The 15562-nt window shown below is 45.5% G+C and overlaps 1 protein-coding gene across 1 annotated transcript in view; it reads left to right on the top strand.

Annotated features, from left to right (window-relative positions):
• Positions 1 to 7814: 7814 nt before the first annotated feature.
• Positions 7815 to 15562, top strand: part of CCDC85A (coiled-coil domain containing 85A) — a gene marked incomplete at its 3' end in the record, with an annotated part of 76046 nt that continues 68298 nt past the window's right edge. Inside the window, exons 1-2 of the mRNA XM_084261138.1 lie at positions 7815 to 8610; positions 11182 to 12097. Coding sequence (XP_084117264.1) covers positions 8392 to 8610; positions 11182 to 12097 — 1135 coding nt within the window. The 5' untranslated portion in view covers positions 7815 to 8391. The remainder of the gene's footprint in view (positions 8611 to 11181; positions 12098 to 15562) is intronic.

Genomic DNA, 15562 nt, shown 5'->3' with positions numbered 1-15562 from the left:
CAAATCATACATGGAGATTTTCTCTACCAATGAATTCCTGCTCCACTTCAAAACCCAAACAAGCAAAAAAGCCCCTCACTTGCATGCCCACCTATTAGTACCTCAGCAGTTTCCAGAGTTCCTGCATCTCCTCTTGATTAAATAATAATAGCTACACGGATGTGGGTGTGAATTTTTTTTTCTACTTTTAGTGTTCATAAGCAAATAGAACAAAATCTCCAGTAATGTGCACATCATTGCCAGGCTGTGTTGTGCAGAACATTATGATACAGCATGTAATGTACAGCGCTAGATAGAATAGTTCACTTACCTAATATATTGAACACCACTTAATTAAATATTTAATGTATTTTTCCGGCTGAGAGGAATCAGCAGAATAACTAAAGAGCAGCATGTTCATGGAGATGAAAGTTGTGGAGGAAGGTGATCTGTGGGGATCACTGTTCATTCAATAACCTTGTGAGCCGCCTTCCCAATCACTGTATACCTTTCTTCCAAGTGCTGTATTGCATATGCATTAATATGTATACGCCTATTTCCGGGGCCCTGAACCAGAAAAGAATTTCAAAGTATTATTGCGTGACATGATGGTAAATATTAAGTTGATTGCTGATTGCTGAGCTGACAGTATAGTTGGAAGCCACTACATCATTTTAGCACGTGCAAGGAGTTGGAACAGAACACAGATCTGCCCAGTCATTTCAAGGCAGCTCTTTTGGTTTTGCTGTTGTAGCCTTCATAATGTTTTTAGGTTCCCTTCCCTTATTGGGTTTGTAACTGCTTGGCATAATTCTCACTAACACACTCCTTAGAATTCTGCTTTCTCTCTTAACACCTGCTTTTCTTCTCACAGAAAACCTCGTAATCCTCCTGTTTGACTTTTGCTGATTCTTTTAGTGTGGTTTCTTCCTTCAGTACTACAGTGTCTGTGTAGATTTACAGTGAAAAATTAATATATATTAAATGGGACAGTCTTATTTAACCAGTTCCGCCCATTCCCCTGCACTTTGCATGAATCAGAGGTCGAAAGTGTAGCTTGCAAATTCTAGCAGCACTGTGGTTTTAGATACTATAGAAAGGACAGCCTTCTCATTTTGTGGTGAAGAATTAGCAGTGAGCTGGAGACTGGGGTTTTGATCAGATGTGTGACAAATATGCTAAAAAAGGTTGCAATACTTCTTTTAACCACTGTAGCAACACAAGGATTGCATTCAATAGGTAATACTGCTTTCTGTTAGCTAAGCTCTGAATGCTTTGCTTTAGAGGAGCACAAACAGTGAAGGTTGAGTTTTGTTTTTATAAATTAGAAAAGAATGGGAAAAAAATCCCAGTTCTAAAGAACAGGGAGAAGGAAACAGGAATTATCAGAGCTGCAGTTGGAAGTGAATGTTATCACATACACATCTGCTAAAGGGGTGGGGTTACTCCTGCTGCCTTTTATTAGATAAAAGGTGAAGGGGTTTTGTCTTGGAATTCTGTTTTGCCGAAATGGCTATAGAGAACAAACACCCCTCAGATGAAGCATGGGTGTAGGGCTGGCAGCGCACCATTGCTGGTTAACTCTGAACATACCTGTTAGGAAATGAGCTGTTGCTGTCATGGCTCTTGAACCCAAATAAGGCCCCTGAAAAACAGCACTCCAGATGCAGTGGTGTGACAGTTGGTTCTGAGAAGTTCTGTAGATAAACTAGATCAGAGTTGCAGTGAGGCATGAGACTGATATGGACAGTGTGGGTTCCTTGGTTTTATGCTTTGTTTTCATTACTTGGTTTCCAGTTTGTACACAAGAACCAGCGCCTGGCTGGAAAGAACGGGTTGGTTTGTATTTTTAAGGTAGCTGAGTATTTGAAGTGAGTCCAAGGAAATCTTAAAAAGAATCTCACTTTGCTTCCCTGTAAATAGGTAATCCAGAAAGACGTGAACACCTCAGAACAGGAAGTCGAGGTAAGTTGGAAATCCCTTGAATTCTTTCCCACCAAGCTCCACTGTGGAAGCTGTCACCATGAAACAGCAAGAGAGAGGGAGAAATCTGCTTCAGCTACAGACTGCTGGCATCTCTCAGGCAAAGGGATAAGTGATGGATAAATAACCGATGATTTCACAAAGCCCATCTTGTTACAGGCATCAAGTGAATTTTGGGGAGATTGGTTGCAACTGCAGTCTATTTACAAAATACTGTCCCACCAAGGAGGGGAGGTAGGTATAGAGGGCCATCACATAGCTGTGCAGGAGCCAGAATGTCTGGGCAATATAAGTATTCTGGGATACACGAAGATGACTTTCAATGAAAAGTATCGTGTTACAAACTCCAATGAGAGTGTCTGTTCATCTCCAATGAGATGTGTCCCATATACTTGTTGTAGATTAGTTTTATGTAAGCATTCTTAGCTTTATAAAATACAACAAAGAATCTCTTTTTTCAAATAAGAGTTTATTAACAGGTAATAGCAATGCCACTGAAGAGACAGATTAAAAAAGAAGCTTTTAGATTGAGAATACACTCTCTTGTGCTGTAGTTTGGAGGAAGTGACAATGGCGTATAGAGGCTTGCCTCCAGACTAGTTGGATCACTGGTTTGGATGATGGTTCTTCAGACTGAAGAAGTGTGGCTTATCCGGTATGACAGCTTATGCAGGTGGCTATAAAGTCTATGAGTTTTGGTTTTGTATATCAAGGAACACCCACTGCTCCAGTCGGTCTATGTCGTTTTTCTTGCATTATACCAGAGCTCAAACTTGAAAGAAAAGGAAGAGAGCTGGAGGAAAAAAATAGCTCATGTGAACTGTTCAGTGTCTGTCAGGGCAAAGGGTTTTTCCATGTCCCTCCTTCCACACAGTGGTGTCTGTCTTTCTGGCATGATATTGCTTAATTTCCAAAACTTCTTTCCTTACTCCCCCTCCTTCAAGGACTGATCCTGCCTTAATCTCATTCAATGCTTGTATGTTGTAAATGCTAAGTGTTGTAAATGCTTACAGGTATGGTTTACTACAGTTGTGCTGGTGTCTTAGTGGAGGACAGAAGTTCTCTCTGTTCATTCCTGTAGTATCCCTGTGCTGATACTAGCAACTTTTACAGGGCTGGGAGAAGCAAAGAATTACGCTGTAGTGGCATGTGCCTTTTCTTGCTTCACCATAGAGACCATAGACACCATAGAGTCTTCTATTTTACTTCCATCAGCAATAGTGGAAAGAAGTACCTGGCCCCTTATTAACTCACTAATCAACTACAAACACAAAACAAAGCCCAGTGTTACCCAGACATTGAGCAGGCGTACAATTAAAGCAAACGCACAGATGCTCTGGTTATGCATCTCAGTTGGATCCCAGCCAGAACAAACTGTTAGCTGTGTAGAAAAGTTGCCAAGCTCTTCACGATAAAAATCAACCCCGTAAAAATGTTATAATTAACAAATTCATTCTAACATCTTTGGATGTCTTGAAGTTATTGTTTCAGGTATGTTTTTTGCTGAGTTGAAAAGGTGCCTGCTCCTAGATTTCATTTCTAAGGATCAGTCACATGACCACTGTTTAACCTGGAGCAGATTAGAAAGCATGTTCATTTACATGTACCTCAGTGAACTTCACAAATGGCTTAGAGTATTAGCCAAGCCTTGGGAAAGCAATTTCGGAGTCAGTTTGACTGGCAGTACCTTTTCCTGGCACCTCCTATGAGTAATGCATGACATGAGGATCCCGGGTTTGTCCTGGAGGGGGTGGCCCCAAAAATCTTCAATCAGTTTTCCAGTTGAAATAAAAAGCACAGTGCCCACATAAGACCTTTCAGGACTTTTTATTCTATCATAGATTCCAAGTGAAATCTGTAAGTCTGGCTGAGCCACAGCCACCACATAAAGTGGAGCAGGAAGTGCTAATTCCTCTTGGCTCCTCTTGACTGGAGCATCTTTGGTGTCTCTCCTGAAGGCTCCTTGTCACTGTGTGTTTAATCATCTCTAAATGGAGGCTGCTGGGATGGAAGGAGGTGGAACAAGACCATCCCCCCTGGGGTTGTGTGTTCCCTCCACCTGCCTTGCATCCAGTATAAGTACTGCAAGCCAGATCAGTGCAATCATCCACTGCAAAACCAGCTGTTAAGTGTGGTCCTTGCTGTTTCACTGGGATGGCGGGATAGCTCATGTGACTGGGGTGCTGCCATGGATGGATAGTGGCTCTTTAAGAAGGATGGGACAGGAGGGTGAGGAAGGGGAATCATCCTTTTTTTGTTAGTGATAGGCAATTAGCGATAGGTAGCCTAGGGATGGGTGATGAGCCAGCAGAGAACTAGTGGGCTAGGATCAGAGAGAGCAGCTGGCGTGGGCGATGCTGTGTTGGGTGTCAGCTCTAGACATGAGAATGATAGAAGCAACTAGAACTAAAATTACTTGAACTTCTCATTTTTAAAGCTCTTTCTACTTCCTTCCAATTTGGGAATGACATTTTTCAAGTCTGAACTGTTCTCAAAAGTATTTTTGGAAAGTCTGAACAAAACCAGTTTAGCCATCTTTGTGTAAAGCGACTGCTATGAAAGTGTTCATTTGCTGTGACACATTTTTGGCATACAGCCATTGAACAGCTTTAGGGCCTCACTGGAAATGTCCAACAGTGTTTTTAAAATAATTATATGATTATTATTAGTTATAATAATGCTTAGAGTCTCCGCCCAGCAATCAGAGACTTAAAGCACTGCATAGTTTGTGAGTGGCAAGGGAAAGCTGGTGCTAGCCCTCTGGGACTCACAAGAGACTTTGCCAGCAGCAGCGGCCACGTATCCAGGGGTGAGCAGGACACAGCAGTGAAAACATTACCTAGTTGGCAACTCCTGGTCAGCTCTGGAAGTTTCTTGGGATGCGGGTCCACATTGCTGCTAGCACTTGATGCAGGGCGTGGGAGAACACAAAGGAAGGGGTACTGCCATCCCCTCTGCCAGTGGCCAAAGGCCGCAGCAGTCCCAGCACTGCGGTCCCCCTACCTGTTTACCTACTCTCTCCACTTCAACCCGTGAATTACTCAGGGGAGTAGGAGAGTGTTGGAAAAGTCGGCTTTAACCTGAAAAATGAAGTGTGTGTTTTTGGGGCAGTTGTCATCACCACCGATGATAACAGCCCAGGCCTAGGGAAGTACCTGGTGTTGGGGCAATAGGGTGGGCTATCTGAAAGGCAAGTTTTAAAACTGCCAGGAGATGGGAATAATTATGTCACACTTCCCACTCTTGTTTTGATCTTGTTACACAAGCGTGAGTGAATGTGAAATTGGATCCTCTCCTTATAGAAATGTTCCAAATTAGTTTCACTTGATATGTTTTGGTTCCATTATTAGAGCTCCGTTTGTCCCAAACTTTTGAAGTTTGACTTTATTTCTAATGGTCACACTTCATGAATTCTCCTTTCACGTTTGTGTCTGTACAATAAAGCTGTGCCTCCTGAAGGCACAAAGGTGGAGGCGTTTCATCTTGGTGGAGAATGCAGCGTTCCCTGGAGCTGTTCATCTCAGAACCATGCTTTCCATGGCACCCCCAATCAAAGGCTCTCCTGAGAAAGGCTGTTGAGTTGGGGCAAGTGGACATTCCTTCCTGAAGCTTCGGGATTAAAACATTTCAGGTGGTTTTTAGGCACCTGTTTACTTCATGGAAAGAAATACATTTTGAACTTTTAAAAATCTAATGTCGTACGACCTTTCAACTAATATACTGCTGGATTAGAAGAATAAGAGAAGCCTTTATTTATTGCTGCCTTTCCCCCAAGCATACTTTTTTAGTTGCATTGAAATGGAATATATTTGGGCATAAAAGATGACAGCTCCTTTTCAGGGCCTTGTACTGTATTTTTGCTACGGCTGGTCAGATGCTTTTATCTAAAGCTTTGTTCTTTACAGTGGAAAAAATCAGAGGATTTAGGAGAGTGATGGAGTTTTGAGAGAAAATAAAATTTTCACACAATACTCAGCTGACCAGGAAATGGGATTTCATGATGGCAAAGCTCCACGCTTTGTTGAAACTCCTTTTGACAGTGATGGACTTCAGGGTTTGTTCTGCAGCTCAGCAAACATCCTTTTGTGCTTCCTTCTGCAGCATGGATACTGGGTGTGTGTAATTGTTCTGGGTATCATCCTGTACCTGTGGTAGCAGCTGAAATGGGATTCCTGAGCCAGGACTTTGGGAAGTGACTGTTACGTGAGGAAGCCGGACTTCTGGGGCTTACCTTCCTGGGTCCTTCTGGGACCCACCTGCCTGGAACCAGAGGGTTTGGCATGATGCTGGGAAACTGGCGGTGTGTGAGAAATGGGTCAGCTGAAAGAACATCTATGCATTGAGCCTGGAAAGGGAAAACTTGTAGGATTTTTTGGTATGGTGAAAATGCAACGTGTAGCCCAAGGTGGATAGGAGCAGGAGAACTTTGACTGTGATCAAGTGACAGCTGGTAGTTAAGGAGACCAGGAATAAGAACAAAGGAATAGCATCTGATTTAACTGTTCTTGTGGCAACTTCTAGGTAGGGACAGAGCAGAAAACAGTCCTTGGCTAGTCTGGTCCTCTGGCATTGGCCCGTTTCCCAGCAGGCAGGGAAGAGGTCTGCCTGAGGCAGCAGGATGCCAAGGGAGCCAGCTGGGGTGGTGACTGTGGAACCATGTTCTGCAGCTGCCTCCTGCAGAGCCAGCCCTGCTTATGGGGCTACAGACTCGTGATCTGCCAGTGCTGATACCAAGGACTTCAATTTTTGCCCTCAAGGATCAGAAATCTTTTCTAAAGCTGAGTAATTGTAAAATGGCAAAACTGGAGGCAGTGAGAGCCTATTGAGTGAAGAACCCTCCTCTGCCTGCGGGGGATTGTTTCGGGGGAATGAGGTGACTTCAAAATGGGAACGCAACCAATCATTCACCTAGTATTTCAGTAGGGGAAGTGGATGAACTGAAACTACAGCCTGTCATCTTTCTCTGTAAGCACCATGACTGGATTTACCAAGTTCCATTCTCAGATCACCTGTGAGACAGATTTATGTCGAGCCTTGGTATCTCTAAGCAAACGGGGCAATGTACGCTGCTTGCCGCGCTGCTTCTGAACATTCTCCAGGAGGAAATGTGAGGATCCCCAGATCGGTTCCTTGCGGGGGGGGAGGGGGGGGGGGGCGCTTATGTCACAGCATGCAACCTTCAGCTTGGGTGAAGAGTTGCCGGTGTCCGGATTTGCCGGGTAGCAGCTCTGTAAAGCCAAGTCCTCCCGCTGCAAAGGAAGGATGAGGTGAAAGCTGAGGCGGGGCTGGCTTTCGGTGATGATGTAATGCGACCTCTCAAGCTGCCCCAGCGGAGGGCTCAGAGGGATAGGAGGGTGCCCGTGCAAACACAAAACTGGTCCCCGCCGTGTCTCCTACACCGAGGGCTGTGGATCCAGCGGCCGGGGGGTCGCTGCGCCGCTCTCCTTGGGCGTACCGGTAGCGGCGGCTCCCTGGGGGCTGGCCCTGAGCGCTCCCGCGGCCCCGGGCGAAGCCGGCCGGGAGGCAGGCGGCGGCAGGCGAAGGCCGGCCCCGGGGCGGGCGGGAGGCCCGGTGGTGCCCCGCAGGGTCCCCTCGGGGCAGCCCCCGCCATGCTGGCGGACATCGCGCGGCAGGTGGCGCCCGCGAGCCGTGCGGGAGCTGCGCCGCCCCTTCCCGCCCCCCCCGCCCGTCTCTCCCCCGCCCGCACGTGGCGCGCGCCCCGGTGAAAAGCCGCGAGCCGCCCCGCGCCCACCACTGGCGCCAGCAGCGGCCGCCCGCCTCGGTCCTCTCGCCGCGGCGGAGCCGGAGCCGGGCCGGCCGCCGCGCATCCCGGCCCGATCCGAGCCGACCCTCCCTCGCTCTGCCATGGAGCGCTGGCTCGGGACTTCGCATCCTCCCCGCCCGGCGCGCCCGCGTCCCTCAGCCGAGGGGCGTCGGTTACCGTGAGAGGCGCCGCTCCCAGGGCCGGGCAGCCCCGCGCTGCGGGGAGACGAGCCTCACGCTGCTACTGCTGACCTGTTGAAAAAGCCGGGCTTGCGGGGGCTTCCTTTGTCTTGGGCTTTTTTTCTTCTTCTTTTTTTTTTTTTTTTTTTTTTTTTTTTTCCTCTCACCTCTATTTTTTTCCTCCTCCCCGACGGGGGAAGTTTGCTCCCCAGGCTGTGGCCCGGCTTCCTCCACACCCTTTCCTCCTCCTTTTAGCCAGGATCTGCTGCCTGTAGCCAGAAGTGGTTTCCCTTGTAATCTCCAGCCCGGCCCAGCGTTTGCTGGGGCTGGGGGTACCCCCGCCCTCCCGCAGGAGCTTCCCGCGGGCTCCGGGCTTGACATTTGCCAAGCGCATCGCAGGGCTTTTGCGGCCGCGGCGGTGGGGTGGCCCCGGGCGGGCCGTAGCCCCTTGGCTGCGGGGTGCCCCCGGACTGCCGGGCCGCCACCATGTCGAAAGTGGCGGCTGAAAGTTGCGGGGCGGCGCCGGCCGAGGACTTGTCCAAGGTGTCGGATGAGGAGCTGCTCAAGTGGAGCAAGGAGGAGCTGATCCGCAGCCTCCGCCGCGCCGAGGCCGAGAAGATGAGCGCGATGCTGGACCACAGCAACCTCATCCGGGAGGTGAACCGCCGCCTCCAGCTCCACCTCGGCGAGATCCGCGGCTTGAAGGTAGCGGGGTGGGACGGGTGGGAACCCTGAACTTTCTGATCCCGCGTTCCTCGCCCGTCCCACCGGGAGCGATGTCATCAGGTGGATGGGCTGGGAGCAGTCGTTAACGAGAATTGCATGACAAGGGAGAAAGGACTGAATAGCGTTTGATCCCGGTTGAAAATCGTCTGTCCGGTTAAGAGATGGCCAACTATTTGGCAGGCTGTGGAACGCAGCTGTTGTATGCCCTGCCCCAGTATGCTTTGGGTTGACAAAAATGCCTTGGTCTTCGCACTTTCTTATTAGGCTTGGTAGGCTTTTGGTAAGGTTAATTGAACCTGTCTGATTTGCTCATGAAAGAACTGTGTGCAGAGCTGTAGATAGTCAAAAGGGTTTGTGTAGCTTGTGCTGTTTTCTGTCGCTATTTTAAGATGACTTACTCATCTGCCAGGCAGCCTGGGAGCTGCTGGAGAGAGTTGGTCATTTCCAGGATGCAGCGTATGGCAGGTGACGGCTCAGTTTCGGGGTGATCAGAACCAATCCCTCGTTTATTGGCTGAACAAGACATCTGATAACACATCTCTGATCAAACCATTTGGGATTGTTTACTTCTGCAGACTACAGTGAGAGGCAGACCAGGTCTGTAATGCCTGAGAAGCATAATCCCTAATGTTTCCTTCTGAGGATTGGGAAGATAGTGTGACTGTTTACAGATAATTACCCTGATCCAGCATGTGCATAAGTATTACAGACCTAGAAAGTTGTCTTGAAGTAGGCATGGCTGCAAAACATTTTTTGTCCCTTTGCTTTGAGAATGGACACTATTACTGGGAAATGCCCTCAGTGAGGTGAGGTTGGAGGGAAGGCAATGCAGTGTGGGCTTCTGAATTGTTATGTGAGAGTACATTAGAAGAGAGTTCTTGACTTGCAGAATGGCTTTAAACACCTAAAGTATGAGAAAGTGTCTTTGATAGTAGTGTGGCATAAAATGAAGAGTGGGGGGGGGAGCACTGCTCCTGTCTCCCAAGTTGTTCTGCAAAGGATGAGTGTGTGTGGGTCTTTGCACTCGACAGTATGTGGTGTCTGGGGGTACAAAAGACCCAACCATGATAGTACTTTAGTAAAAATAAAGCTTACACTTAAAATGTAAGCTAAACTACAGCAACAATATTGTCAAGTTATGTGCAAAGGGATTGTGGCATCATAAGGGTTTGTGCCTCTTCCGGCTAAGTAACAAAACACACCAAGATGTGTAGGAAGGAGTGACAAACTCACCTCCGCATTCTGAACTCCTTAAGCAATGTTTAACTTGCGCCTTTTGTTTGGATGCCTCAGCTGGAAGCTTGAAAAGGAATTTGTGGGAATGCTGTTTTGAGCCCAACTTTGGTGTCCTGGACATCTACCTCCTTTGTCCCGTGTGAAATAGTTGGTTGATGAGTAACAGTCACCAGCTGCACCTGGTTTTGGTGGGTGGGGGGCACCTGCTTCCCACTGCTGGATCACAAACTTCCACTCCGGCATCTTTTATTCCACCATGGGGTCACTTTAAAGACCTCTCACAAGCACAGATTTCTAAGATTGAGATTTCTCCTCTGGCAAATACAGGTTGAAATAGGTCAAGTTCAAAGTTATTTTGAGGTAAAGGTCAAACACGTGCATTCATACACACAAATCCAGTGGAATTAGAAAAGCTTCATTTTCTTAAGAAACAATGCTAATAAGGGCTTTCCATAGGGCTCAAGTGTGGCTAATCTCTACTTCTAATATCATACCTAAGAAGCAATGAATATTTAGGTGGGAGAAGATAAATATGATTGCAAGGCAGTAAAACTATGAGGCAAAATACTGAAAATGCCCTAGTGGAACAATATGCCAAAGAAAACAATAGCGTGAATGCTTCTGCTTCCAACTGTTCCTTGCTTAAAAAAGGGTATGGGATTCTCTACTTCAATTTATTAGGAGTGAAAAACCTATTAAAGGAGGTGATGTCATTTCAGAGTGGTTGAAGTGATTCTGATTGATGACTGACAAGGCTCTTTTATGCAAATCTGAAGCAGAAATCAAACAAAACCCAAATATTTTAAATCTCTAAAAAGTTCATCTTTATGTGTGAATATGCTTTAGGAAATCGAGAGTATAAATGTTAATAATTAATTATTTAAGTGAGATTACAAGTTCTGATATACCTTGCAGTTTTAGTCAGCAAGAACTTGCAGGTGACCGTTTCTCAAGGGAGTGAGACCATCATGAGAGTGCTTATGATCTTTGCCCAGTTTGGGAGCTAAATTATTATGCTATTTAGCATGAAATTTAATTAAGCACCTGAAACTTTATGTTATATCAGAAGATAGTTTTTGAACCTTTCGAGATTAGCTCCATGTTTTATAGTCACTCTTCACTGACAGCAGCTTTGTTTGTTTGAAGCATGATACTGTTATAACGTGCCAGATCTATGCACACAATTATTTATGCCTCACTTGAGTGCTTAGACCATGGGTTTATAGCAGTGCTGTTTACTGGCTTGTGCAACAGTAATGGCGTAATGTTAATTCTTCTAGACACTTCTCTGTCACGATTGTTTTTCTTTTCAAGGATATCAACCAGAAGCTGCAAGAAGATAACCAAGAACTGAGAGACCTTTGCTGCTTTCTGGATGATGACAGGCAGAAAGGCAAGAAGGTGTCCCGTGAATGGCAGAGACTGGGCAGATACAGTGCTAGTGTTATGCACAAAGAGGTTGCCTTATACTTACAGAAGCTGAAAGAGCTGGAAGTGAGACAAGAGGAAGTGGTTAAGGAAAACCTGGAGCTGAAAGAGTTGTGCGTGTTGCTGGATGAGGAGAAGAGTGGTGGAGCGGGCAGCCGGAGCTCTATCGACAGCCAAATCAGCCTGTGCCAGTTAACTGCCACGAGTACTTACATAAGGGATGTTGGTGATGGGAGTAGTACTTCTAGCACGGGAAGTACAGACAGTCCAGACCATCATAAACATCATCCGAGCACTAGTCCAGAGCACCTTCAGAAAAGTCGGGGTGAAGGCAGCCCTGAGCATCAGAAACACAGGAGTATCAGCCCAGAGCACCTCCAGAAGCCTCGGAGTTCTGGCAGCCCTGATCATCACCTGAAAGGACCTAGTCCGGAACATCACAAAACCATTGTCAAAGCACCTGAACAACAAAAGCACAGCAGCAGCAGCCCCGAAACTATCCCAAAGCACATGTTGAGTAGTAGCCCTGAACACTTTCAAAAGCAGAGGCCTGGTAGCAGCCCTGAGCATCAAAAGCACAGCAGTGGCAGCCCAGATCATCTTCAAAAGCACACACCGAGTGGAAGTACAGAACATCTCCACAAAGGGAGGGGTACGAGCCCTGAGCATCTCAAACAACACTATGGAGGGAGCCCAGAGCATCTCAAACATCTCAGTGGAGGAAGCAGAGAAGGTACCCTCAGGAGACAAGTAACAGATGACCTGTCACCTCACCACAGAAGTATATACAATGGAATGAATGGTGGGTCAATATGCTTAGTGAAAACTCACTCTGAGAAATACTAAGGTAGTTTCAGTGCTCTTTCAAGTGTTTCTGGAAAAGGAACAATGTTTTATGTGAAAGACATGTTTGCAAGCCTGGTGTCAGCTTTATTCCTTTAGCAGGTGACTTAATTGGAATATCCCTGTTTGTCCATACAGCAGGTGTTGGGTGGATTAAAAAAGTAGAGGAAAAGTTCGTCTGGAGCATTGGTGTAAGGCATCAAGAAGCAGCTCTTGGCCTTGGTCCTGCCCTGTGGCTGGGAGACATAAACTGTTTGTCCCGAGGTAGATCGCTGTTTACATCAGAGAGGAGTTGTGTGTGTTTCTTGTCCTGTCTATCTTTGAGTCAGCAGAATCAGGGTGAATGGCTCCAATTTAATTTCTGCTTTCCTAACCTACTCTTGTCTATAGTTTTAAAGATTTTAAAATTTCCTGTTTATTGATGGAAGGCTTCTCGTATCCTTTTCCAGAAGCTCTGGAAAAGACCCCAGATGAAGAGCTAAGCTTAATATAAATGAAGCTGATAATGGCATGCGAACTCAAGGCTGTGAAATGCTTTAGGAGTTAATTAAAAGAAATTAAAAATTAAGAAGGGCTTGGGTTTTTTTTTGTGGTGGAATTGCTGCCTGATACCTAGTAAACAAACGCAGTTTTAAGAGCTGTGTATCCTTACTATTGAAATTAATTACTTTAAGATAGTGGCAATTTAAATATTTCAGTATTTTGAAAGTCAGGCGGTTACAGCAATATTGAAGTGAATGAAATAACAGCAAACGACATGATTAAAACCAACGTTCAAAGATCCTGCTGTGCTGTGGAAATAACTTCCTATAGACTTAGCAGGATGTCTCCAGGCTGCTCTGTTTTGTTTCTTCTGTGTGCTTTGAGATGTTTTCATGAAGGCTGTTAGCATCATGGTTGAGAACCTGTTTCTCAGACCTTTATGCTTAAATCTGAAGTATAATTCTGAGGAAAATGTGGCTTTGCCTTCATAAATGGTGTTGCCTGGAGTTCATGTGTTTTCATTTCTAAGCAGCTGTGAGAAGTTGTGTTGACATCGGTGGAACTGGCCACTTGTTGGATCAGCTTGTGGGATGGAGGAGACAGTGAGCGCTGTGCCCGGTGCTGTCTTCATCACTTCTCACCTCGCTGTCTCGCTTTTACCTGTCGTGATTAACTCACAGCATGCCTTCAGTTAAGCTAACCCACTCTGTAGGGGTAGAGCCAGTTTCCTGGCAGAAGTGCCTATACCTGACAGGGCTGGCAACCCCCAAAGTGGTCAGTGTAGAGATTTCTCTTTAAGCTTTCTGATGGGTGAGTGTATGGCAACTGTTGGCAGATGTATAATACCGAAGTTATAGAAGTTGGTCTTAGAACATGCCTATTGAATATTGTATTTCTTTTTCTGGCTCATACTATGAACAGTGCAGCGAAAGCAGTTGTTACGTTAAACCTCAGTTGACTGGCCTCCTTTGCGCAGAGTATTACAGCAATCTACAATCTGGACTTGGGTCACAAGTGCTGGAGAGGGCAGAGGATTTGGGAGTCTGTTTATTGACTTTAATCAGAGCTTTGCCTGTTGTACACCTCGTGATTATTATTGCAGAGGGCTTCTCTCACCAGTAAGTTGTCAAACCTCTCTTCTTTCATATTCATATAATTTGATGCAGGCATGTGGTTTAATTCTGACATTAATCTGACCTTGGTCAGTGGTAAAGCTCTCGACAGCTTTTCTCTAAAGAAGACGCCTTAGACTTTAGAAAAATGTTTGGTCTCCACAGCAAGGCAGAATTGTTTTGGGGCTTTGTGCTTTGATTTTGTCAGCTCCTGTAAAGTTGTGGAGAAGAACAGTATGGAAGTGGTAGAAGTGCTACCTGTTATCACTTGTTTCTGTCACAGCAACATAGAAGTCTCCATTTATGCATCCTGTTGTACAAATGTTGTATGTAAGGACCTGGGGAATGGAGTTGGAATACTTAGAGGTTTCTAAAAGACTCTTAAACTGAAGCTAAAGCAGTTGCAGTATAATATTACAGTGCTATCAGAAATATGCCATGTAGCTGTAGTCTGCTTTACGGGATACAGTATATACATTATTCATGTGGGCTTTGTGCGGATTTTAAGCTGTCATGAGGTATGGGGGGAAGTTGCTTCAGTCTGAAGCTGCCTTTGGTCCATAGGCACAGCTGAGGAATAAAGGATGAGGTGATAATATTTCCTTTCGTAATTCTCCTCATGTTCTATGCTCAAAGGTTTGATCTTGGTATTTTTTCTTGTATGACATGTCAGCTTTCATTTATAAGATTTATAAAGCTTAAAAAAACCCTTCAGGGTTCTTCTACCTAGTTTTCTGCAATGGGTGTCCACAGCCTTTGGAGTGACAGAGAAAGGGTTGAGAGTGCTGAATTTGGCTTGACGTTTGTTAATTGAAAACATGGACATTTCACTTGAAAGGCTCTAACCAAGTAAACCCCAGTAACGGTCTTGCTGGGATCACACCTAACTGTTACGGGTAATGAGCACGGAGGTATTTGGGATAGAAAGACAGCTGAAATTGGAGGAGAAAATACCAGCAGTGAAACCTTCTTAAAGAGAACATTTATGCGACCTAGAATAATACATGACAGTTTAACTCTGACACAAATATGTGGAGTGTAAGTGCCTCTATATAAATTAATGTGCTTTCAGCATTTGCAGTCTAAGTGGTGTTTTTTTATTCCAAGCAATTTATTGTAAACTTCCTGTTTTAAGAAGCCCTTTGTTTTACTTGGGGCTTTGACTTTTGTGTGAGAGCATCAGGAGGCTTTCACATGTGCTTTTTGCTCCCTGCTGAGGTTATTAATGAAGAGAAGTAAAACTGCTGACTAACACAATGTATACTGATGGAGGTGTGAGGATTCTTATGGAAGAAATGCAACGGCACCTCTCCTTAAGCAGAGGTATTTGTAGGCTAAGCAGAGACTCGGCTCAAATTCTGAGCTATTTCTGCTATAAGTGTGCTTCTTATAAGGACAATAAAATCACAGAAGACTGTGCTGAGTAAAGAGAAGAAACTGCAGGATGGCTTCGGAGAGAGCAGGCTTCAGATGGTGTTACTGAGTTAACTGATAGCCTCTCTGTGGAAATGGCTCACGTCCTGCTGGCCAAACAGTGAAATGAGGTCATGTTTCAGTGTAGGTTTGCTTACGTGTTCTGTTTCTTAAAGCTGAAGTGGAAATAATTTGCCTGTCATTAATAGCAGTGTGAGTACTTTGTGTGTGACTCGAGCTTTCCTGGTGGCACCCGCTACTGTCCATCTGCTGTTGAGAGCCTGGTACAGCGTTACTTAACAGAGTAACTGATAGTATAAACAAAGGCTCCTGGTTCAATAGAATTTTTTGCTTGCCAGTATAAAGTAATCTATTATTTATTTCGGGAGCTTATTATTTTCTCTGTAGAGCTCTCA

This window comes from Gallinula chloropus, assembly GCF_964237585.1.
Source record: "Gallinula chloropus genome assembly, chromosome: 3".
Classification (NCBI taxonomy): Eukaryota; Metazoa; Chordata; class Aves; order Gruiformes; family Rallidae; genus Gallinula; species Gallinula chloropus.
The sequence above is the reverse complement of the archived record's forward strand: the minus strand, read 5'-3'. Positions and strand labels throughout refer to the sequence as shown.